General features: G+C 44.4%; 1 protein-coding gene across 1 annotated transcript; it reads right to left on the reverse strand.

Moving 5' to 3' along the window:
• Positions 1–18,673: 18,673 nt before the first annotated feature.
• Positions 18,674–19,466, reverse strand: LOC138937090 (uncharacterized). Its single transcript, XM_070303011.1, has one exon. The coding sequence runs from the start codon at positions 19,397–19,399 to the stop codon at positions 18,674–18,676; it is 726 nt and encodes a 241-aa protein (XP_070159112.1). The 5' UTR covers positions 19,400–19,466.
• Positions 19,467–25,659: the final 6,193 nt, after the last annotated feature.

Here is a 25,659-nt window from a genome sequence, read left to right on the forward strand (position 1 = left end):
CAATGAAATATTATCAATTATCGAGGAACTTTACGAAGCTGGCCTTATTATAAATTAATCTATGCGTCAGCGAAACGAGTCAGTCTGTCATTATTGTTTGTATCGAAATGTCGATTAATAAATTTGGATTATCGTTGGGAACACCCAACAACTCATACTATCAATGGAATGGATTACTAAGAAATTACGTGCGCGATAACGCTCTGTGTCAGACAGCCTCCGGCTTTGACGCAAGGTCGCGCAAGATATGACGCGTAGCGCAACCGGAAGATGATACTGATGCAGCAAACAAACAGTACGTGTAAATACGTGTCAAGCTTTTGGAGGACAGATAGGAAGAACTTGAGAAAAAAATAATCACGCACGAGACGAATGTGCAGACGCTGCAAATAATGATGGATGAGATGCAGAAAATGCTTCGGTATGCAACTCACGCGCAGAATACATCTAATTCAGCGCCGGAGAAGAAAGATATATAAAGAATATATGTGGAGGAATTATTTCATTATTGCAAATTATGCCTCGATCAAATATGTCGCAAAAGACCTTTGTAAAACAGCTGCTCGTGGAAGAATTGCATGTTCCAGCAAGAAAAAAACATATGTATTACTTGTTATGCGAAAATACGCATATTCTAAATGAAAAATTCAAACAATTTGTAACTGTTTTACAACAGAATAATATCGCTAATGTATGCGACGCTGCAAAAACTATACATAAATGTGATATGTTTAACAGCGAATCGCTCATAGATTGCGAGTTATTGACATGTGCTGTAAATGATATTCTTCACGAGGCTTGTAATAAATAAGTTATTTTACTAAAGTAGTGATACTATGCGGGTTCTAAGCCATGGTCCTCTGAGGGGGGGGGTGAGGGTGAGGGGAAAGCGGCGCGAGGGTGTGACGTCACGGGGGGGTATGACGTCACCGGGGTATGGCGTCACTGGGTATTGACGTCACGGGGTGGTATGACGTCACGGGGGTACGACGTCACGGGGGTATGACGTCACGGGGGTGGGAATGACGTCACGGAAACGATAGGCGCTGGGGTAGCGGGTTAGAGGGAACGTGAAGGTACGATGCCGCGAGTAGGTGAGGACAGAGATAGCGCAAGGCGTCCGCAATGTGTAAGAGAGGGATAGCGCAAGGCGGTGCGAGAGAGAGAGAGAGAGAGAGCATACGCGAGTCGGTGCGAGAAGGATAGCGCGAGGCGATCACAGGCGCGAGGGAGAAGGATAGTGTCCGCATTGGTGTAGGAAAAGGATGACGTTCGCGGGAGAAAGAGATAAAGAGAGAGATAACGCGAGGCATGCATGTACCGATGAGATAGCGCGAGGCATGCATGTAGGAAAAGGAAAGAAGGTGCAGAAATAATCGATATTTTTTAAATTATAATAATAATTTTATTTAAAAAAATGTGTATATATACAAATGTGTGTGTGTGTGTTAAAATAATAAGAAATAATTAAAATGATAATAAAAATAAAAATATAAAAATATAAAATGTTTGCTGCAGGCTCCTTCTGAAACAAAAAAATTAAAGTCTTATTAATAAATCTATTTGTTAATATTATAAAATTTAAAAAAATTTTTTTAAAATAGATAAAATTAATTCTTCGAGTATTTCAATGTTGTTCTCACCCATAACAAGACGTCATCTATGTTTTACATATCAAAATACCAATCCTTGGACATCACTGTATAATGATCTCTCAGACAATGATCCAAATCTATTGTACGAGATTTCTTCAAGCCGATTGCTTGACCTTGCACCATTTATACAATTGAAGTGACAGGAGTGTTTGTCGATAGCGCCGGGACACGAACATCTAAGCGTTTGTATTTTTTACGTAACGAATGTCTTAAACTTTCAAGTCGCGCGATTCGGCTAGCCAGCGATTGAATTCCATGCCCCTGTTGTAACATCTCGTGTCGGTACTGTTCTTCCAACCACTCGAGACATTTAAGGCATGTTCTTTCCCATAACTCACATGCACACACCGAGTTCACCTGTATGAAATCCTCCCATAGAAATTGTTCTAATTCCGCAAAATGTTCGGAGGCCCCCCCAGCTTATACAGTGCAAATTGGGAACATATTGCAGGGCATTATCTGGTATAGCGGTTTTCCACATTCTCCGCAAAACGATCCCAGGATTAGTTCATAAATTGCACTTTCATGCTCTTGCACAACACGAATATTCGAAAATAAATCTGAAATACGCATAAAACAGCATGTGCAAAATTTTTTGTTGTCTTCACTTTTATAATAAAAGTATATACCGCACATTTTTACCGCACCTAAACTATTTATTTCAACTCGGTTTAAAGTACGTTGATTTATGTCCGTAATAACACTACTGCAATCACTATTGTAATCGGAATCCTCCGAAAGTATGCGGTCTTCTCAATTTCCATCAAGTTGTCATCTTCGAGAATAACATCCTCATCTTCAATAATAATAACTTTTTGATCAGCCATAACACATATTGTTAAGATCGTCGTAAGGATGAAGACGGTTGCGTATTATAACGTTACACACTCCTCTCAATTATATATTGTAGTTTCATATCTTTTGTCTCCTTCTAACTGGAGTATCACGTCTCATCTACCTCATCATTTTTTCTACATCTTTAGCAGAGTGTGTCGAGAGAAAGATTTAAGTTTTGCAGACTGTGCATATCTATTACACAGTTTTATTCATACATAAAGGATGGTATAAATAATTAAATTCACAGATAATTAGTAAAATCACTTATTTATTACAAGCCTCGTGAAGAATATCATTTACAGCACATGTCAATAACTCGCAATCTATGAGCGATTCGCTGTTAAACATATCACTTTCATGTATAGTTTTTGCAGCGTCGCATACGTTAGCAGTAGGATAGTAAGGCCGGTTTTGGCTCAGTTTTGTGTGAGTGTGAGAGAGAGGGTATCGTTGGGGAGTAAGAGAGAGAGATAGTTTCGGAGCAGTTTGTGGGCGCCCGAGGGATGGAGAGCGGGCTGGGCGGGTGCATGGGGGGGTAAGTATGGTGAGAGGGGAAGCGCGGCCGGGGGGAAGCGGTGGGTACGTGTCGCCGAGAGCGCTCGAGAGATGGCGTTCGGGGGTGGCGGTTCCTCCCGATTCGCGACCTTGACGCGACTCGCGCTTCTAGCGCGCGATCCGCCGTCGCGATTCTTTAGGGGGGCGCTTCTAGCGCGCGATCCGCGAGCGGACGGCGGGCGCCCGGCGTCGAGGGGCGGGGGATCGTCGGTGGGCGGTCGAGCGGACGGAGGGGCGTCCCTCGTCGCTCTCCTCCTCTCGAGGCGCGCGTTAGCGCGAGCGCGCTCGTCGCTTTAGCGAGATGGCGAATCTTCGAAAGGTCGTGAAATAAAGAGATATCGTCGTTCTAGCGAAAGAGGAGAGGTGTTTTTATTGTTTTCTTTTACAAATTTTTTAATATATTAATAATACGACGATATGAGTACGCGAGTGAGCGTATCACGATTCTCCGAAGAGCAGAGCCTGCAGTTCGCAATCGATTATATCGTTGCGGTCGAAGTTATCGCTCTCGCGTATCATCGCGGGAATAAGCGCCTTATCGCGAGCGCCTGCCGCGATGTCGAGGAAACGAATTAGCTTGTTGTCCACGCGCGCGGTTAAACCGCTTAAAGATGCAACGATGCGGTTGACGCAAAGTTCCAGATTTAATATATTTACGACGGTGTTCTTCGATACGGCTAGGCGAATTTTAGGCGTTTCGAGACGAAGTATTCGGAGATTGCTGAGTTTGCCGAATCGTAGCGTCAATTGTCCGATGTGTATTGGCGTCGGGCGCGCCTCGTCGCGCTCGTCGGAGCGAAAGTGCGATAGAAGCGTGGGTCGTAGATCGAGCAGTTCCTTCCACGTATCCGGCGTTAGCGAGATCTCTTTGCCGTGACAATCTCCGAGGACGATTTCTACGAAAGAGGGTCGGCTGACGTTAACGCTAATTTCCAGATGTTTATATGCGGTTTTGGTCAATGGATAGCGTCTTCCTAAGATTCTGAGCGGTCGCGCGATCGAGACGTCCGCGTCGTGTTTTGGCGTTCGATCACGATCTCGTCTAAAAAATAGATATGAGCGATGAGAGAAACGGTGTTAGCGAATTATTAGTTCGAACAATATTAGTTCGAATAAATGTTCGATAGTCTTATCCATTGTCCATTTTAGCTTTTTTAGCGTATTCCGCGCTATCTTCGCGGTTTCGTTCGGTTAGTCTCGATCGATCGTCGAATGAGTGTTGCTGCTGCGGTTGCCCCCCCATTGTCGCGTACATTGTCGCTCGTTTTTTCTCGTTTGTTCTTTTTCGCGCGTTAGCTTCGGTGTTCTCCGTCAATAATGAAGCGCTTAATGGATGGACGGTCTTTATATACTCGCGTAGAGATCGCTTCTTCCCCTTTCGCGCGTTTTCTCTTATATATTCTATTTTTAAAAAATAACGGTAGGGTCGCTCTAGTCGTTCTCATCGTCGATTCTCTCTTTCTCGATCGTGTCGCTGAGACGATAGACGCGACTAAGTAGATCGCGCAATTACCTTAGCAGTCCATCCGTAGGACACTCGATGCCGAGCGCGTGTAGATCGAAAGGACCCGCCGAGGTTACGGTATTTGTAAATTTGTTGAAGGCGTAGAACTGACGTTTGGCGAAGAAATATAGATTGCCATTGATGTATCGGAAGGCCGACGTTATCGCGGACGGAATTCCGGGAAATATATCTTTTAATGGAGCGTGTCTAATGACTATCATGTGACACTCGTCGATTTCCGCGACTTTATCATCGTCGTATATAGCGTAGGTTCGTCCCGTGTGCGTATTTATCGCCGCGTTGATTTTAACGTTTCGGGGAAGTCCGATATCGTGGAGATATCTCGGCCAGCCCGATTTTAGTTTAAGACTGGGATATTCCGCGAGGTAGATCGAATCGTTCGCGAATAGCGCGAGATCGCCCGAGGGTCTTCGATACGCGGCGGATAGACGCGTGAAATTCGCCGGTAGAAACGTCGCGTAATCCGTGAGCGTCATGAGTCTACCGTAACGCTTCTCGGTCATGTCGACCGACCATATGTTGCGGCGATTAGCTATATATAATCGATGATTCATTATTAGCGCGGCGTCCACGCGTCGTAATGCGCAGAGATCCGCGCGCGCTGGGTCGGTCGGCGCGACGCTCGTCGTCGCGGGCGCCGCGGTGGTCGCGGGAGTCGCCGTTGGATAGTTTCCGTCGTCGTGAGATCCGTACAGATTCTGTATAGCGAGAATGTCTTCTATGCTCAGCTTAACTGGAAATTGATTCTCGATATCGGGTATATACGGGAACATTATAGAGTCAGTGCGCATACTATGCTGTAGACCCAATGCGTGGCCGATCTCGTGCGTTAGCGTTTGTAGCAGATGATGCGTGTCGGGAGGATTTTTGTTTAGATACACGTGCCATGGTTCGGAATCGTCGACGTGTATCTCCGATGTGAAGTCGGTTGTTCCAGAGGGAAAAAACGCGTGAGCTAGGGCTCCTCCCGGACCGTCGAAGGCTGCCGGGCAAATACCGACGTTTCGACGATTCGCGTAAGTGTGCGCGCCCGTTCGATACGATATTAATATATCGGGGTGTAACGGGTCGCGTGCGAAAGTTAGCGATGAGTTCGCCGCCCATAACGCGAATGCAGTTTCGGCCGTTCGCGAGATTTCTTCGCTAGCCATCTGAAAATTCTATGCGAGACGCGTCTTCGGCCATTTTCGCGCGATCGGGCTATACGCGCGATCGGGAATATCTGCGAGACCGCATCTCGGTTTACGCATAAGGTGAAGCGTAACGGCGTTTAACGCGCCGTTTCCCGATAATTGATAATATTCTTGAAACAGCGATAGTGCGCGACGCAGAGATGTCGTGTTATCGGACGACAGTGATTCTCCATCGTCTTTTAGAAAACCGTATACGCGCAGAAAACGAAGCGCTTCGATTCTTTTCGAGTCGAAGGGCGCGGCGACCGTCGTAGCGACGAGCATCGTCGCTAGAGTGAGAACCGTCCTCGTGTTAGTCATCGCGCGAAACGGGAAAAACGCGGTAAACTGTTGAGAGACGCCGAGCGCGATTGATTCGCGCGTTCCGCGAGACGCCTATTTTTATCGGTGACGAATAATGTGGGTGGGTGGGGAGAGGGAGAGGGAAACGCGTTTCTTTCGACGTCGAACGTTTGGAATGCGCGTTATCTAGCGGACGCGCTCGAGTTCCTCTTTTGTTTTTCCTATTTTATTATTCGTTTGTCCTCTAAGAAGGACATTCGATGAGCGATTAAAGATATCCCTTCCAACGATGCGCGTTATCTAACGGATGTTTTCGACATTCGATGAGCGATTAAAGATATCTCTTTCAACGATGCGCGTTATCTAACGGATGTTTTCTGTTATTTTTATTATTCGTTTGTCTTTTAAAAAGGACACTCGATGAGCGATTAGAGATATCTCCTTCCGGTAATGATAAATTAGAGATATCTCCTTCCGGTAACGATAAATTAGAGATACCTTTAGATATTCCTAGATACTTTTTTCCGGCGATGATGATCTCATTGTTCGCAGGGTATTCGGAATGCGCATTATCTAACGGATGTTTTTTGTTATTCCTATTTTTATTATTCGTTTGTCCTCTAAAAAGGACACTCGATGAGCGAGTAGAGATATCTCCTTTCCGGCAACGAAACGGTCGCGAAAGGAAGATGCGGCGCGATCGATAAATTGTACCGCAACATCCCGCGCGTCGATCTTTATAAAACGCGAGATCGTTTCGAGAAGCGTTAAAGTATTCTCGCTCGCGAGATAACGAAGCGCGAAACGATGGAACGTGAAGTGACGAGAATTAAAATTGGTCGTGAACTGTTCGATATGGAACGAATCGAACAGATCATTAACGCGGCCGATTATATTAATGTAAACGGGGACTTAATCGCGATAAAATCTTATGTTCTAGGAGACCTCGCTACGGATTTGCGTGTGGAAGCGCAAGGTGTTATCGATAATAGTCCGGATTCGTTTAGACTCGCTTTTCAGTTAAACGAAGACGTAGATATCGCACATTTAATGTAAGTATTTAATTGAAATTATAATAAATTATAATAAATTATAATAAATTTTATTAATTTTTACTTTTATTAATTTTTACTTTTATTAATTTTTACTTTTATTAATTTTTACTTTTATTAATTTTTACTTTTATTAATTTTTACTTTTATTAATTTTTACTTTTATTAATTTTTACTTTTATTAATTTTTACTTTTGTATTTTAGACAAGAAATAGAGAGCTGTGTAAAAACAGCGCGAGAATCGCTCTATGATTTAATAAATAGAACGAGAACTATGCTCGCACAAGCGCAAAGCGTTCATAGCGCATTGCGCGACGCTCGTCGACGCGGCGAGCGCGATTTCGCCGTTCCCGAAGGTAGGCGAGTCGTCGCATCACAGATCGATGAGGAGCCCTTCGCCGTTCCCGAAGTTAGGCGAGTCGTCGCATCACAGATCGATGAGGAGCCCGAATCGCGACTGATCGGCGAAATCGAATTACGATCAATGGAGGACGAAGCCGAACCGGCGACGGTCAACGAGAGTAAATCGCGGGCGAATGTACAATTAGCGAACTATGTGCTCGAATCGCAACCGTTCGACACGGAGTAATTTTACGCGTTAATAAAGCGCATTTGTAAGATAATTTTTATGAATAAATGTTATACATTAAGCGAAACGTTGATTCTTTACGCTTTTCTTTTCTTCTTCCGTATCCTCTCGTTTTCGCGCTTCTCGTAATAACCATCTGTGTCCGTATTAAGTATATTTAAATAGTATATTTAAATAGTATATTTAAATAGTATATTTAAATAGTATATTTAAATAGTATATTTAAATAGTATATTTAAATAGTATATTTAAATAGTATATTTAAATAGTATATTTAAATAGTATATTTAAATAGTATATTTAAATAGTATATTTAAATAGTATATTTAAATAGTATATTTAAATAGTATATTTAAATAGTATATTTAAATAGTATATTTAAATAGTATATTTAAATAGTATATTTAAATAGTATATTTAAATAGTGTGGCGATGAAAATTCAATCGCACTATGGCGAAGAAAGTTTAATCATAAGCGGCCGCACCGATAGTACGGGCGCCGCCGCTGCGCGGCGCGCGCCGGGCTAGCTAACTCGGGAGCCGAAAGACGCTCAGGCGGCTACATATACGCCGCGCACAGCTAGTACCGGGCACCTCCGCTAGGCGTCATACGCCGGGTACGCTTTTCCGTAATTGACAGTCAACCCGCAGGGAAGATAAGCAGGCTCCCCATGGAGTCAAGACGATTAGTAATTAGCGCATTTCTCGCTACATTAATCCGTACGACACGGCGCCTAGTCGCCCAAATTACGCCATCAAGGAGATCAAGAGCTGCCAAGACGAAGATCCCGCAGAATATTTCTCCTCTGGAAGGAGAAATCGGCATACGCCAGCGAACCAGCCCGACGCCTCTGCACCTCCTAGCGAGGAGGAATACAGGCGCTAAGCGCCTCGACACCGGCGCATCCTCGCCTTCGGCTGGCGCCAAGCGCCCACGCTCCGGCGCATCCTCGCCATCGCCTGGCGCTAAGCGCCTCGACACCGGTGCATCCTCGCCTTCGGCTGGCGCCAAGCGCCCACGCCCCGGCGCATCCTCGCCATCGCCTGGCGCTAAGCGCCTCGACACCGGCGCATCCTCGCCTTCGGCTGGCGTCAAGCGCCCACGCTCCGGCGCATCCTTGCCATCGACTGGCGCTAAGCGCCCCAATTCAGGCGCGTCCCCGTCTTCAGCTGGCGTCAAGCGCCCACGTTCCGGCGCATCCTCGCCTTCAGCTGGCGCTCAGCGCTCACGCTACGGCGCGTCCTCGCCTACACTGGACGCCAATCGCCACCGCTCAGGCGCCGCCTCGCCAGGAGGAACGACCGCACGACGACCGGCTTCGCCCATAATCCTTTCGTCGTCCGACGAGAGTCACGGGCGACCCAAAACACCCCAGCCGAGAGAGCCATCACCCGACGGACGGGTTCCGTGGTGGTTGCCTACCGGGATTCCCCCGGCATACCGATCAGTGGAGACCCAAACTGAGGAGCTCCCAGCCACGGGTACAAAGGGTACCCAGACTCAAGGGGGCTCAACTGGGTATCGCGATCAAGCGACGCAAACGCGGAAACGGGGAGGCCAACAGCGATACGTTCCGATTGACTACTTTTCGCGCCAATACTACCGCATGTAACATTTCACGAAAATATATACAGAATGTTATCTTATAAAAACTATCAACTTTATTGAAACCTCACGAGTCACTCTCCGTTCCTACCTCCATAGCGATCACTAAATAATAGTAGATACGAAAATTAACCTACAAATAGTATATTTAAATAGATTTAAATAGATTTAAAATTTCTATAATTAAGTTTATTATGCGATCGCGATAAAATAATATCTATGGACAGTTATAAATTTATAATTGCGATTATAATGCTCTAGACATCGACGGTAGCGCCGCACCTCCGGATCCACTTTTATATATTCAGGCAGTTTCTCCCACAATCGTTCTACGTAGCGACCGAAATGCTTTAGTAAAATTATTTTCGGAATATACCGCAATTGATCGGTGGTGAAATCGAGAATATCGTCGCCATCTATTAGTAAGATAAACATTTCGATTCACCGCGCGCAATTCGCTACTGCGCGATTGATGACGATCTATTCGTATATAAATAAAAAGGTCTCGCCCTGCCTTACGCGAGTGTACCGCGCACGCGCGCAGCAAGAGGAATGCGTTTCGTGCGGCAACCGATCGCGATAAAGGTGACGAACCTCGACAATAAAACGCGACCGTCGAAAGAAACGCGTAGACACGGTCGTTTATTACCGAGCGCTATTCGCTGCGTCATTTGCGGGCCTTCTAGTTGCGGCAAAACAAACGCATTAATAAGTTTGTTGGAGAGTCCGCATGGCGTATGCTTCGAGAACGTTTATGTTTACTCAAAGTCATTGTAGCAGCCTAAATATCAATATTTAGAAAATTTATTAACACCGATGGAAGATATAGGTTATTTCACATTTTCTAATAACTTTGACGTTATTTCACCCAGCGAAGCTCTCCCGAATTCGATATTCGTGTTCGACGATGTAGCGTGCGACAAACAAAATACCATCAGAGAATATTTCGCTATGGGTCGACACTCGAACGTCGATTGCTTCTATCTGTGCCAAACGTATGCTAAAATACCGAAGCATTTGATTCGAGATAACGCTAATCTGTTAATTCTTTTTAAACAAGATGGTACTAATTTACGTCACGCATACAACGATCACGTGAACACGGATATGTCGTACGAGAATTTTCACGCGCTATGTCGCGCGTGTTGGCGATATAAATATGGTTTCTTAGTGATCGACAAAGATAGCGCGCTCCGCGCTGGTAGATACAGACGAGGATTTAACGACTTCATTGTACCGTAGAGCGATCAGTTGTCGCGAATACGTCGAACGCGTCGATCGCTCTCTCGCGAGTTAGAAGAAGTTGCAATGGCCTCGACGGATATCGGCGAACGCGAAAAGACAGCAAAAGAGATAGCTAAAACGCGCGCATCGATTCGTAAAAAACACAGAGCATTAAAGACCGGAAAAATGGAAAGCGAGATCGCGATAGAGAGTCGTTTCAAACCGATCGTCGAACCGCTGCGGCGCATCGCTGATCGCGCCGAGCGAGACGAGATAGAGCGAAACGAAATTAAGCGCGAAATGATAAAACAAGACGCGATCGACATTTCACCCTCGACGAGCGTCGAGGAAAAATGGAAAGACGAAGCACTAACTCCCGTTTGGAAAAAACCTAAAGCGAAACGAATACGCGCTCGACGACGATTGAACGCCGTTTCTACTCCATTAAACGAATCTTTCGTCGAAAGAGATCCATTCGCGCGAAACGAAACCGAAGAATATGAAACGTTCGAATCCGAGAGTCTCGAATCGCCCTCGATGCCCGAAATACCCGTTAAACAAATTTCGCGAATTTCTCAAGATCGCGAAATATCGCACGGTCGACTAGGACCATTAGGGCGAAAATATATGGGGACTCTTCTCGGCGGAGAAGCGCCGAACGAGATTGATCACGTTTACGGAGTTTACATCGGCGAGAAAAGTGCAATGCTCGGCGATAAGCGATTTGACGTAGATGCGAATGATTCCATATTTATAGATGAGATTAAATATATCGGTACTCCCGGTTTATATGAATTAATTTTTATGAAAATTCCTAATAGTCTCATATATACAGAAAAAGATAAATTAACATACAGAAGTATATTGTTAACAACGAACGCTCATAGACGTGATCATGATGCTAAAAAATCTGTTTTAGGAAATAAAGGATACAAATACAAATTCATTATCGCTTCGCTTATTCACAAAAAATTCACGAAAAAAACAGGTGCGGGTCGCGTATTGTCGACTATGCGTGTCACGGACAATAAAATCGATTACGTCCATTGGGACGATCCAAACGAATTAGTGGATCGTCTGCGATTGTTAGACGCTTCGCGTCGAGCCGGCAACAACGCTCACGAAAACGAGATTCTATCGATAATCGAGGAGCTTCGCGAAACAGGAGCGATCGTATAAATTGAACTGTCGCGTGGATGACCGTTGCAGTCGTACGCGGAATTCGCGATGTCCGTGAGCAAATTTGGCTCGCCTTTAAAAAATCGAGGCTATGACGCGAGAACCGGAAGATTACGTCCGGCTATCGAGTCTCTGCGAAGTTACGTGCGCGATAACGCGCTGTGTCTAAGCTCTTCCATTGAATACGACGCGAGAGAGCGTAAGATAAAACGCTTGGCTCAACCTGAGGAGGACGCCGATGCGACAAGTAAAGGCTACGTCGAAGGAATTACATCGCAATTGAGAAAAGACGAGAACGAAGCGGGGCAGGGCGTCATTCTACTGTTCACGAGACTCGCTCAGCTCGATAGCGCTTTAGGTAAACGAATAGACGTCACGGAGAGTTTCGTTTCCGAGATAAAAACACGCGATGACGTTCTGAGTAAACGAATAGACGCTGTGGAAAATTCCATTTCGAGAATAGAAACGAGCGCTAACGCTCTAGATAAACGAATCGATATTTTAGATAAACGAATCAAAGGTTTAAGCGATCAAATCGAGGTCGCGAAAAAAACTATATCGCTCAACGCGGCGGAGTCTTCAACGAGAAACGCGAACGATCGTAAAGTAATGTTCAATCAAGGTAAAGCAATACGGGAACTAAGTCAAAAATCGCGTATCGCGGCGAATTCCGCGGTGAAATCCGAGACGAAGATACGAGAATTGGAAAATTCAACGTCACGATTGAAGAGAGACGCGGACGAGCTATCGGGAAGAGTGAGAGAACTGGCAAAGATTAGCGGGAGCGGCGAACCGCTCGAAAGAGAGATTAGCGGGAGCGGCGATCCGCTCGAAAGAGAGATTAGCGGGAGCGGCGAACCGCTCGAAAAAGAGATTCAATTCAACGTTATTCTCGAGAGAAAGAAAAAAGAATTATGAGCGTTAAAAAACGAAGACTAGTCGAGGAATTGCACGCGCCCGCAAGAAGAAACTTCTCGCGTCGTCGCGTTGCGGTGCGCGGGTACAACGACCTATGGCAAGCGGATGTGGTCGAGATGCGTCCTTACGCGAGACTCAACAAAGGCCACAACTACATACTCACCGTTATCGACGTATTAAGCAAATACGCATGGGCTGTACCGCTTAAGAGCAAAAGCACAAACGAAGTTACTCGAGCGTTATCTAAAATAATACGAGACTCTAAGAGGTGTCCGAAAAATCTACAGACCGATAAAGGAAAAGAATTTTACAATGCCGATATGCGAAATTTCGTGAAGAAGCACGAAGTAAATCATTATTCGACATATTCGGTGATGAAAGCGTCGATAGTCGAACGATTCAATCGTACACTCAAAAATTCTATGTGGAAGTACTTCACGCTAAACGGAACGTACAAGTGGATCGACGAGTTACCACGACTCGTCGAGGAATATAACACGCGAAAACATCGCACTATAAATATGAGACCTGTCGACGTAACTCCAAAAATTGCCGACAAACTTTTAAATACTGTATACAGCAATATAAAAATCGCGGCTCCGGCGAAATTCAAAGTAGCCGATCCGATACGCATCAGTAAATTTAAGACGATTTTCGAGAAAGGCTTCACACCCAACTGGACTACATAGATTTTTCGAATAACTAAGATACAACGAACTAATCCCGTAACGTATCTGTTAAAGGATTCGCGCGGCGAGCCGATCGCTGGAGGATTCTACGAGCACGAATTGTTGCGCGTTGGCGATCCCAACGTGTATCTCGTAGAAAAGGTGCTGCGTCGAAAGGGTGACAAGATTTACGTAAAATGGTTAGGAATGGACGAATCGCACAATTCTTGGATAAATAAAACAACTGTATTATGATAAAAATGTATTTTTATTAAATAAAACTACATATTATACATATTATACATATTATACATAAAATACAATTAATGACATTTTAATTATTTTTTATTAGTTTAATTTCTAATACAATATTAAATCTCGTGTTACCAAAAACAAAAAAATCTTAGAAAAAATTGTAGACATGTTAAAACTAAAATAATCGTATAATTATAAAACAAAGAAAAAAATAATAACACAATACAATTAAAATTAAGGCTTGTGAAAATCGATTATATATTATATATTATATATTATATATACGAGTTCTCTCTTGCGCTCCACATAAATTCTTTCTCGCGCCGCTACGCGGCCGCCACATCCTGCGTTCTCTCTTTTGCGCTTTATGCGGACTCTTTTTTATATTTTATATACATTCTTCATCGCATTGTTAAGTGAACGTCATATCTCGCGGTAGCTTTATTCTCGCGGTAGCTTTATTCTCGCGTTGCTCTATATATAACACTTTCAAGAATATAATAAAGAGTCATGGAAATCATCGATCTGTCTAATTCGCGGCTAATCTCGACTCGATTTATGGCAAATTCCCGCGTTCTGTCTCGTTTGCATATAGCATGATATATGTTCTATGCCAATGAGGGAGGACGCGAATTTGCCAAATCGAGTCGAGATTAACCGAGATTTAGACAGAATGGTGGTTTCCACGACTTTTATATCGCAAAAACACACAAAAAATTTGTTTTTTGGCGTTATATACGAATTTTTTTCGCGTTCTATACGAGTTCTCTCTCGCACCGCTACGCGGCCGCCGTATCCTGCGTTCTCTCTTTCAAACTTTATACGTACTCTTTCTCGCGCTCTGTATACATTCTTTATTACGTCACTATGATAACACTAAAACTCGCATTAACATCTTTTTCACATTATTCTATATAAAACACTTCCGAGAGCATAATAGAAAGATCGTGAAAATGTACGATCAGTCCTATTTATAATAGATTTTAACAAAATCTATTATATATAAGACTGATCGAACATTTCCACGATTTTTTATTAAAATCTATTATAAATACGACTGATTCATTTTTATTATTTTATTAAAATCTATTACAATAAATTATATTCAAATTATATTATTCGCGCAAAACGCGTGTTCTTCGAAACGATTCGTAGAACGTCCATCGATGTTTTAAATCTCGAAATTTCAAATCAAAGAATACAAACCTGTGATGTAATATACTTTGATATTAAATTAGAAATACATCTTTTCACGATAATTCATAAAATATTAATCAACGGTTCACGAATATTTCAAATTAAAGAACACAAGTTTGTGATATAAAACTTGTATACTTTGATATGAAATTTAGAAACGCGTCTCTTCGATATAATTTTTTCTTTTGAGTTAAAAATATGTATTTTTCGGTTAGAAGTTCTTCTTGATCGCGTCGTAACCTTGAGATGACCGTACGCGCGATGAGATGAAAATGCCGGGACCGCCCAGCGCTGAGCGCGGAGTGCGCGTAACACGATTCCGCAGAATCGTTGGAGGACAGACGATCACAAACGGAAAGAGAAAGAAAAGAGGCAGGATTATGCACGCAACTGAACCCTCTAAGTTTATTTCAGGTCACAAAATTAACAATAGCTGGACACTTGGTCATGATACTCGACACGCAGCGGAGAACGAGATAGCGCTGGCCGACTATATCGTGCGAGATCGACGGCTTAGACGATCATCGGAAAGCTTCCGTTTCGTGTCCTTTTCACTGCCGAGTAATAGCGCGACAGAGATCTTGTCGCGAAAGCGATTGATGAGACTCTTCGCAATTAGCGCGAACTGGATTAGCGCCCGTAATAACAACTACTTTCGACGCTGAGACGAGCCTAGGCCGATAGACGCGGGCACGAGACACAGCGAAAATGTGTGGTCGGCAGGCGAAATCGGGCGCAAGACTGTCGAAACGATGGGCAAATTTTACGGCATGGAATTCCGCCGGTTACTGTCGCTAAATTTCGATGATCTCATTGGCGGTGAGAAACATCGCGCGATCGTCTCGGCGTATTGCGAGTGATACGAAAAACCGGCAAAATCGTGAAAGGAATAGCAAAAAAAAGGGGGGCCGAATGCGAAAGAAAGCGAACGCGGGTTAGTTGTTTACGCGCTCGCCCGCTACCGAATTTCCGATCCAAAATATTTGCCTTAGCTATCGCGATATAATTTTGATGAATGTTCGAGAATAACTTTTAACGGGCAAGTTTGAACACTTCTCGAACTATTATTTTCGACGCAACCGTGAATTATATCGAAAATACAATGGTAATATATTATTTATAAAATATGTTTATACTAACAATAAACTACTAACTAAAGTTTAAATGTTTTAAGAAACATAGTATTTTTTCGCTCCCTACAACGGTATTTTATAATGTCCCCATGGTAACGTATCCGTAGTTCCCGATATCGTGTATCGTTTGTCATCGTGCGGACTGAGCGCGATCTTTAACTCCGATACTGTATACATCTCGTGTAACTCGGATCTTATACAAAACTGCTCGCGCTTCATCTCGATCCCCTGTCGAAGACAGCGCGCGTAATCGTCAAACGTTATCGTTCTCGCGACAACGCCGCTCTTAACACCCTTGATTCTTTTTGTATCGCTTTTACCGGCGACTCGCAGCGCGTACATTTTCGCTCTGAGTCCAATAAATTCGGTCATAATCGCGCCAGCGTTCTCATCCTTCATCGCACCGGGTATTTTTTTATTAGCGAGAGGCATTCCATACGCATTGCCCGTTGCGTAATCGCTCGTATCGAATTTGTCGATATCGCGCTTCATATTCTCGTATATGTCCTCGCACTCGACGCGATAAATGAGACTATCCGTATCGGTATACATTATTTTACACTTATCTCGATACAATGGTAGCATGTACTCGTAGTGAAATTCGTATAAACGAATCTTAGATATGTCGAGAATACACATACCTACATAAATTGGTTTATTGAACTTAACCTCGAGTTTACGCAATTCTACAGCTACGAGATCCTCCGCGAAAACGCTTCTACTGTGAAAATTCGGCTTCACGATCATCGCCTCCGCGCCGTATCGCCCGTCCCATCGAGTCACGAGTCGAACATTCGAATGATTGCGCACGTTCTCCATAGTTTTGCCAAACACGGCATTATTCATTAATTTGTATAGATTTTTCTCAAACTCGTTTTTCGCGTTAATTCGTAATCGTGTATTCAGTTCGATGTATTTGCGCAGCCATGAAGATTGCGCGAATCGCAATATTCTGTGTATTTTCTGCGTAATCCGTGTCGAACGCATTGCTGCAAATTGCGATAATATATTACATAACGGTTCTTATCGTACAGTGTGGCGAGAAGCTTCTCGTCTCGTTTTCCGGGCGGCTTATCGCGCGTCGGGCAGAATGGCAAGTCAGCGTGAGAATCGTGAAGGTCGGACGGATATGCAAGGTCGACCTCTAGAATATAACCGATAGGCGAGTCCGATGTCACGGACATTAAGTCAACGCTCGTAACGTTATCGACCCATCGAAAATTTTCGTAAGGTAACGATTGACACATCGCCCATCCATACAAATTATTTATATCGAAGTACATGAGATACGACGATGGTTCCGAAGAATCGTATGACTGTAAATATTTGTTATTAGCGCGCGCGTATCTGTTGGAACATTGACTTAGCCCGCCGCGTATTCCGCGTTCCACGAACATCACCATATCAATGTCGGTTAATAATTCGAATCGCACACCCGTATACTTTAACATAGCGTCCCATGTGTATCCCGGTAACATGTAATAATACGCGGGATCTAAATTATAACTTCTCATACACGCGTCACGAAAATTTTCGAAAACATCGGCCAATAGAAGAACGTCGGTCTTTAAATACAAATCGCTATAATCGCCTAACGTTTCGACGCGAAATCGCTCCCAGACTCTTATCGCGCGCGCGTAATCGCTCTCAGATATCGCGTCACCGGTTAGCGAACTGTAAAAAGCCTCGCGCGGCGGTAGACGAGTCTCTAACAATTTATCTACGTCGTCGACATACTCGTACGGAAATACACCCTTTCGCGCGAGAAGCTCAAAATCGGCATCGCTAAGATCGAAAAATTCCGAACGCGCGATTCTCAACTCACTTTTGTCTAGATACGACGCCAATTTCTCGACACTCGCGCTTAGAAATTTGAAAGAATCCACGAAACGCAATTTCAAGCGTTTTCCGAAACATCCCTCGTCCCACGCATCTTCGACGTTCTTCGTGAAAGAGATATACGTTTCTTTCGTTATCGGCAATATTTCCACGCTACCGGGAAAAGCGTTAACTACATCTTTAATGATAAAATGCGCGTCGTAACCCGATAAATTGTGAAAGAATACGGGAATTACGTAAGTATCCTTATAATTTAAATTACAATTCGAATGCGCCGGACCTCTGTACCGTCCAGTCAGATGACAGTGATCGCGCACGCGAGCGTCTCCCAATTCGAACGGTTTCTCGCATATGCTGCAGCGCGTCGCGTGTGAGATAGTTTCGGAGCAGTTTGTGGGCGCCCGAGGGATGGAGAGCGGGCTGGGCGGGTGCATGGGGGGGGGGTAAGTAGGGTGAGAGGGGAAGCGCGGATCACGAATCTCTCCCATTCATCCGATGTAAGATTCGTCATAGGAGCATCGATATCGAGAATAGTTTTCGCGCGAAGCGCTAGATCGTGCAGTTCTTTAACGAACCACAATACTCAATTTTCACCGCGATAAGCTCTGTAAGTAGAGCTAACGCCATCGAGCGCGCATCGCGCGTAATATCCGGCGCTATAGACTTCGTGATGCTGAACGATAGATGTATTCGACGTTCTCTTCTCCTCTTTCTTCTTCAGTACGCATTCGAGATCAGCGTACACCACGAATGGAAGTCGCTCCTTTCTACTATAGTTGCGAAACTCTAACCATTTGTCGTCTTTGGTAGGAAGGACTATAGCGCACTCGTTCATCCTTCCGCAGTCCACGCTGTGAGCCGATAACTTATCGCTCGTTCGAAAATAGTGCATGCATCTGCGACATAACGCACATTTTAAATCTCGCGCATTATCAACATCGCGCGACGATTTTTTTAATTAGTACTCACCGATCGCATATATGCGATTTATGTCGTCTACCGCTAAGTTGCGAGCCGACGAGTCGCGACAGATTCTTGATCCACGCGAAATGCGTCGCGTTATCTCGTCGCGTCATATCGTCAAAATACAACAGATTAACGTGTCTGTCCTTTTTATCGTCAGTGAGACGCAAAGGAACAACGCAACAACCGTCTTTTTCCTCCTTTTTATTTCGAACGGTATACACATTAATAGATATGTCGTTAATACGCTCGAATCTAGTAATTTTGTTCAAACTCATAGGAAATTTAACGCCCTTCAGATTCAGCACTGTCGTGTAATGCGGGTACGAAGATTCCCGACCCGCGTTTTTTTCAGCTGGATACAGAGCAGCGACCACCGCCCATGCGAAACACGCATTGTCATTAGATTGCACGTTTATTACCGCTTTCTTCAACACGATCTCTCGCGGCAATTTGACGTGACATCCCGCGTGCATAGGATTGTATCTATTCACGTTCACAGTTAAATTGAATATTCGCGATAACGCCCATCCGCTATCGCGCTCCTGAAATTCTTCCAACGAGGCTAGAGTAGCGTCGACCACTCGCTTCTCGTACCACTCTCGCAAGTCGGAAAGAGGTAGAAGCGGATAATTCTTCGTGACAATAGTCTTAACATCGATCTTGTCGCCCGAAACGAACTCGCCAATAAATACGGTATTGACCTTAACACCGTTATATTCATTCATAACATCGCGTATTCGATCGAGCACGGTATCTCTAGCGTCCTCGAGAAATCGTCGAGGTTCGATATAATCGAAATTAATAACCGCGCCGGTTAAAACGCGTCTAGAGAAAGCCGTCTCGATCTCGGACCACGAGAATCCCTCGCGTTCTTCTACACCGCCTCCCACGCGTTCGAAACGTCGACGCAGATCGTCTCTCGCGCCCGTTAATCGAACGATTCGAGCGATGAGAGAATTGATCGCTCCGGTCGATCTCCCTCGGCGCTCGCCCCGACATCTCTCCCGCAGAGACTCGAGACATTCGTCGCACCGTTGCGCCCACGTGCGATACGCGTTCCCCGTCGCGACGTCTCGCGCGCTATCGAGAAGATCGCGCGCCTCCATCGTTTCTCGATTCGTCACTCGTCGTCTAACGAACGCCAAGATTTTTTACAAATAAACCACGTCTCCTCCTCGTCGTAATTCTCGATGTAGAACAAAGCTCTCGTCTCGCAGCCGGCGCACCAATTATTCGACACGTCGAAAACCTCGTCGACGAGATCGCAAGCGGGCACCATTTCGCTATATACCGTTTTCGTCACGTGCGTTGATACGCTTTTCGCGAAACTCGAGCTACGCGCGCAATACGCGCAATATTTCTCGTTCTCCTCGAAATAATTTCCGTTCTCGAATCGGCAACCGAACTTAAAGAAACAATGCACGACGTGATTCACCTCCCACGAAAATTTCGGAATTCCGTATCGCTGTTTCCAATTGCGATAGAGCAAATAGCCATCGGCTCCGACATTCGCGAAAGGTTCGTCGAATCGCGTCTCGCTCGCCTCTCGCACAAACTCTTCCGCGAAGCCGATCTCTTCTATACAGTACAAACGATCCTCTATATAACGTTCGCGTAGTTCTTTCTTCAAACAATTCGGTATCTCCAAATTCCATATATCCTCGATACTTCCGATTCGAACATTCACCGCTCTTCCGGCTAATCTCGTTAAAGCGCTCGGCGCGCGCTTCATCGCGCCGCGAAATATTCTCGAACGTACTAATACCTCGAGACCATCGCGGCGTCCTTTTATAACGGGGAAAATAGCGAGAACGCGCCCCCGATTAACCGAACCGGATACTCGCTCTCGGACGCGTCTCGTCACCGGACGCGCGACGTCGCCGGAAAATGGAAAAAAACTCGCCCTCCGAAACGCGACAAGCGCGCTCGCGCTAACGCGCGCCTCGAGAAGAGGAGAGCGACGAGAGACGCCCCTCCGTCCGCTCGACCGCCCACCGACGATCCCCCGCCCCCTCGACGCCGGGCGCCCGCCGCCCGCTCGCGGATCGCGCGCTAGAAGCGGCGCGCCCCCCTAAAGAATCGCGACGGCGGATCGCGCGCTAGAAGCGGCGCGCCCCCCTAAAGAATCGCGACGGCGGATCGCGCGCTAGAAGCGCGAGTCGCGTCAAGGTCGCGAATCGGGAGGAACCGCCACCCCCGAGCGCCATCTCTCGAGCGCTCTCGGCGACTCGTACCCACCGCTTCCCCCGGCCGCGCTTCCCCTCTCACCCTACTTACCCCCCCCCCATGCACCCGCCCAGCCCGCTCTCCATCCCTCGGGCGCCCACAAACTGCTCCGAAACTATCTCTCTCTCTTCCTCCCCAACGATACCCTCTCTCTCACACTCACACAAAACTGAGCCAAAACCGGCCTTACTATCCTACTGTTATGTATTATTGTTAACATATTTGTAATATATTATTTTTATGTATCCAAGAATTGTGCGTTGCATCAAATCTCAGCCATTTTACAGAAACCTCGTCACCCTTTTTGCGTATTACCTTTTCCACGAGATGTAGGTCGGGATTGGCAACGCATTGTAACTCGTATTCGTAAAATCCGCCGGCGACGGGTTTGAGTACATAGGTCACTAGGGATTAGTTTTCTGCACTTTAACGATCTTAAACACTTCGGTCGACCAATTTGGCGTGTAACCTTTGTCAAAGATAAGTAGTAGTGTATCTAGGCCGGTTCTAAGCCATGGTCCTCTGAGGGTGGTGAGGGGTGAGGGGAAACCGGCGCGGGGGGGGGGTATGACGTCACGGTGGAGGGGGTGACGTCACGGGGGGGATGACATCACGGGTGTGAGTATGACGTCATGGGGTGGGAATGACGTCACGCGGGGGTGACCGCGGCGGAACGGTCGGTGCGGGGTCCGCGGAGAGGGGGAGGGGACCGCGGCGGAACGGTTGCCGCGGGGTCCGCGGAGAGGGGGAAGGGGGACCGCGGCGGAACGGTAGGCGCGGGGGCCGCGGAGAGGGGAAGGGGGACCGCGGCGGAATGGTAGGTGCGGGGCCGCGGGGAAGAGGGAACGCGAAGGTACGATGCCGCGAGTAGGTGTGGCATTGGTGTTGGAAAAGGATGACGTTCGCGGGAGAAAGAGATAAAGAGAGAGCGCGAGGCATGCATGTACCGATGAGATAGCGCGAGGCGATGCGAGAGAGAGCATACGTGAGGCGGTGTGAGAGAGAGCATATGCGAGGCGGCGCGAGGCGATCACAGGCACGAGGGAGAAGGATAGCGTCCGCATTGGTGTTGGAAAAGGATGACGTTCGCGGGAGAAAGAGATAAAGAGAGATAGCGCGAGGCATGCATGTAGGAAAAGGAAAGAAGAAGGTGTAGAAATAATTGATACTTTAATTACAATTATAAGTATAATAATAAGTTTATTTCATAATTGTGTGTATATTACAATGTGTGTGTGTGTGTGTGTGTGTGTGTGTGTGTGTGTGCGTTAAAATAAAAATAAAAATAATAATAATAAAAATAATAATAATAAAAATATATATATATAGGCGGCGCTCCTTCTGAAACAGAAAAATATTAAATATTAAAAATTAAATTTATATTAATATATTTTTTTAAATAGATACTTACATTTTTATATATCAAAATCCTAATCCTTGGACATCACTATATAATGATCTCGCAGACAATGATCCAAATCTATTGTACGAGATTTCTTCAAACCGATTGCTTGACCTTGCACCATTTGTACAATTGAAGTGACAGGAGTGTTTGTCGATAGCGCTGGGACACGGACATCTAAAGGTTTGTATTTTGTGCGTAACGAATGTCTTAAACTTTCAAGTCGCGCGATTCGGCTAGCCAGCGATTGAATTCTATGCCCCTGTTGTAACATCTCGCGTCGGTACTGTTCTTCCAACCACTCGAGACATTTAAGGCATGTTCTTTCCCATAACTCACCTGCACACACCGAGTTCACCTGTATGAAATCTTCCCATAGAAATTGTTCTAATTCCGCAAACTGTTCGGAGGCCCCCATATTTCCTATTTAAGTCTTTTCACAACACAAGTTTTGTCCAGCTTATACAGTGCAAATTGGGCACATATTGCAGGGCATTATCTGGTACAACGGTACATCTTTCCACATTCTCCGCAAAACGATCCCAGGATTAGTTCATAAATTGCACTTTCATGCTCTTGCACAACACGAATATTCGAAAATAAATCTGAAATACGCATAAAACAGCATGTGCAAAATTTTTTGTTGTCTTCACTTTTATAATAAAAGTATATACCGCACATTTTTACCGCACCTAAACTATTTATTTCAACTCGGTTTAAAGTACGTTGATTTATGTCCGTAATAACACTACTGCAATCACTATTGTAATCGGAATCCTCCGAAAGTATGCGGTCTTCTCAATTTCCATCAAGTTGTCATCTTCGAGAATAACATCCTCATCTTCAATAATAATAACTTTTTGATCAGCCATAACACATATTGTTAAGATCGTCGTAAGGATGAAGACGGTTGCGTATTATAACGTTACACACTCCTCTCAATTATATATTGTAGTTTCATATCTTTTGTCTCCTTCTAACTGGAGTATCACGTCTCATCTACCTCATCATTTTTTCTACATCTTTAGCAGAGTGTGTCGAGAGAAAGATTTAAGTTTTGCAGACTGCGCATATCTATTACACAGTTTTATTCATACATAAAGGATGGGATAAATAATTAAATTCACAGATAATTAGTAAAATCACTTATTTATTACAAGCCTCGTGAAGAATATCATTTACAGCACATGTCAATAACTCGCAATCTATGAGCGATTCGCTGTTAAACATATCACTTTCATGTATAGTTTTTGTAGCGTCGCATACATTAGTGATATTATTCTGTTGTAAAACAGTTACAAATTGTTTGAATTTTTCATTTACAATATGCGTATTTTCGCATAACCAGTAATACATATGATGTATACATTTTTCAAAATCGAATAAATAGAATAGAGTTGGCGGCTTCATATATAAAGAATTATTTAATAATCCAAATTTTATAATATTCGAATCAGATATTTTAACCACTTCGAATGTCAAATCTCGAATCCGCAATGGGATTTCAGCCGATTGTAGAAGTCGTTCAATGTCCGCACGTTTCAGCATTAGCGATTTCCACGTTTCAAAGGGCAATATTATTTAATTGCCCCGATTATCGCCGAGAACCAATTCCACGCAAGATACAGCTCTAACGTTTATTCCAATGTCCAAATATTTGTACGACGTCGGAGTTAAGGCGTATCGTCTTCCGAGTATACGAACCGCGCGACGAGACTCGGATGAAATGCTAAGGAGTAAAAACAATTATATTTATATAAATATTTAAAAAGTATAAAAAATATTTAAAAAGTATAAAAAATATTCAAGTTAATTAAAACTTACTTGTTACATTTCTTCTTACACGGTGAAGTTTCATCAGCATCTTGAATCGGAACGTAATAATTCATGCGGCTTCCTTCAGTGGGATACATTTTTATATGAACCTTTCACACAAGTGATTGATGCAATACTGAACGTATTGAACATATTTAAAATATGTATTAGCGTTTCAAAATTGCAATGTGGTGGGGGATTATTGATGACGCGATATTTTTTTCAATTTTTCCATTCAAGCGCCGATATACGGCTGCTTCGCGATGACATCATCACCAGGTGTGAGATTTAGCCGAATGCACAAAAATGCAACGTAATATAAAATTTGCAAGCGCCGATGTGCGGCTGCTTCGCGATGACATCGCCTATAGATATCAGATTTCAAACGCGCGTGTCAAAACATGACAAAATCCCATAATATAAGTATAATCCTCATGATTAAATTGCACTAACATTGGACAGCTGCATGTAATTTGAAACTTTTGCGATACATCTGGGATTTGACATCATCTCTAGACGACAAAATGCAATAATCGACATTAGCCAAAATGTACGTGACAAATCGCGAAATAAAGATTTAGATACACATGATGGAAAGAGACATCAAGATAGAATATAAAATCATGGTAAAGAGGTACACCCTGTCAGTATTTTCGCCAAGAGTTCCGAGATAAGAGCTCTTAATAAGCACATCTTATTAGCAAAAATTTTCGGCATAAATTTGGAAATATGGCAGAAAACAGTGCCGAACGAAATCTGCATGAGCAATCTGCATGGGTAAATTCGATAGAGGATTACGTTGCGTGGGAGCAACGATGCAACGAATATATCGAATCATTGGAAGAGCAAAGTCGAATCAAACATCCACGATTATCGATTGGGATTCGACAATCGCTGATTGCCCAAATTGCACGATTCGAGGGATTGAAGCACTCGTTACGCACGCGTTTTGTACACGCGGGTGTAGGATGCAGCACGCAGCAAGACGGATTGATTTGGCGAGAGATCGATACGGCGTTCGAGAGCCGCATATTGACTGGTGCGGTTATAAATTATAATCACATCGTGCCTCGGCAATTTTTCGAGGATGCTAAAGATATTGTGCTCGAACACGTGCAAACCGTGCTGAAAAAACACTTTAATGTGAAAATTAATACAGTGTTCAATGGTGAATTTGTGACGGGTGATAAACGCGCAAATAAAAGTTTCAATACGAGAAACTATGAACTCTTTCGCACATCCGATTTACGCGAATGGTACGAGCGGCGCGTTGTCGAGCCCACTCTAGCATCGCTCGAAGAATTTCAGGAACGCGATAGCGGGTGGGCATTATCGCGAATACTCGATTTAAATGTAAATATAAATAAATATAATCCAATGCGCGCGGGGTGCCACATTAAATTACCGCGAGAAATAACGATGAAGAGAGCGGTAATAAACGTACAATCTAATGACAATGCGTGTTTCGCGTGGTCTGTGGTCGCCGCTCTATATCCAGCTGAAGATCATGTTTATCGGGAATCTTCGTACCCGCATTACACG

Source organism: Polyergus mexicanus, unplaced genomic scaffold (genome assembly GCF_030449975.1).
Source record: "Polyergus mexicanus isolate NDT 795.1 unplaced genomic scaffold, iyPolMexi1.0 SCAF_10, whole genome shotgun sequence".
NCBI lineage: Eukaryota > Metazoa > Arthropoda > Insecta > Hymenoptera > Formicidae > Polyergus > Polyergus mexicanus.

Bases quoted from the DNA above. Each gene is read 5' to 3' on its own strand.
- LOC138937090 (XM_070303011.1), bottom strand. From the start codon at position 19,399: ATGAATGAATATAACGGTGTTAAGGTCAATACCGTATTTATTGGCGAG.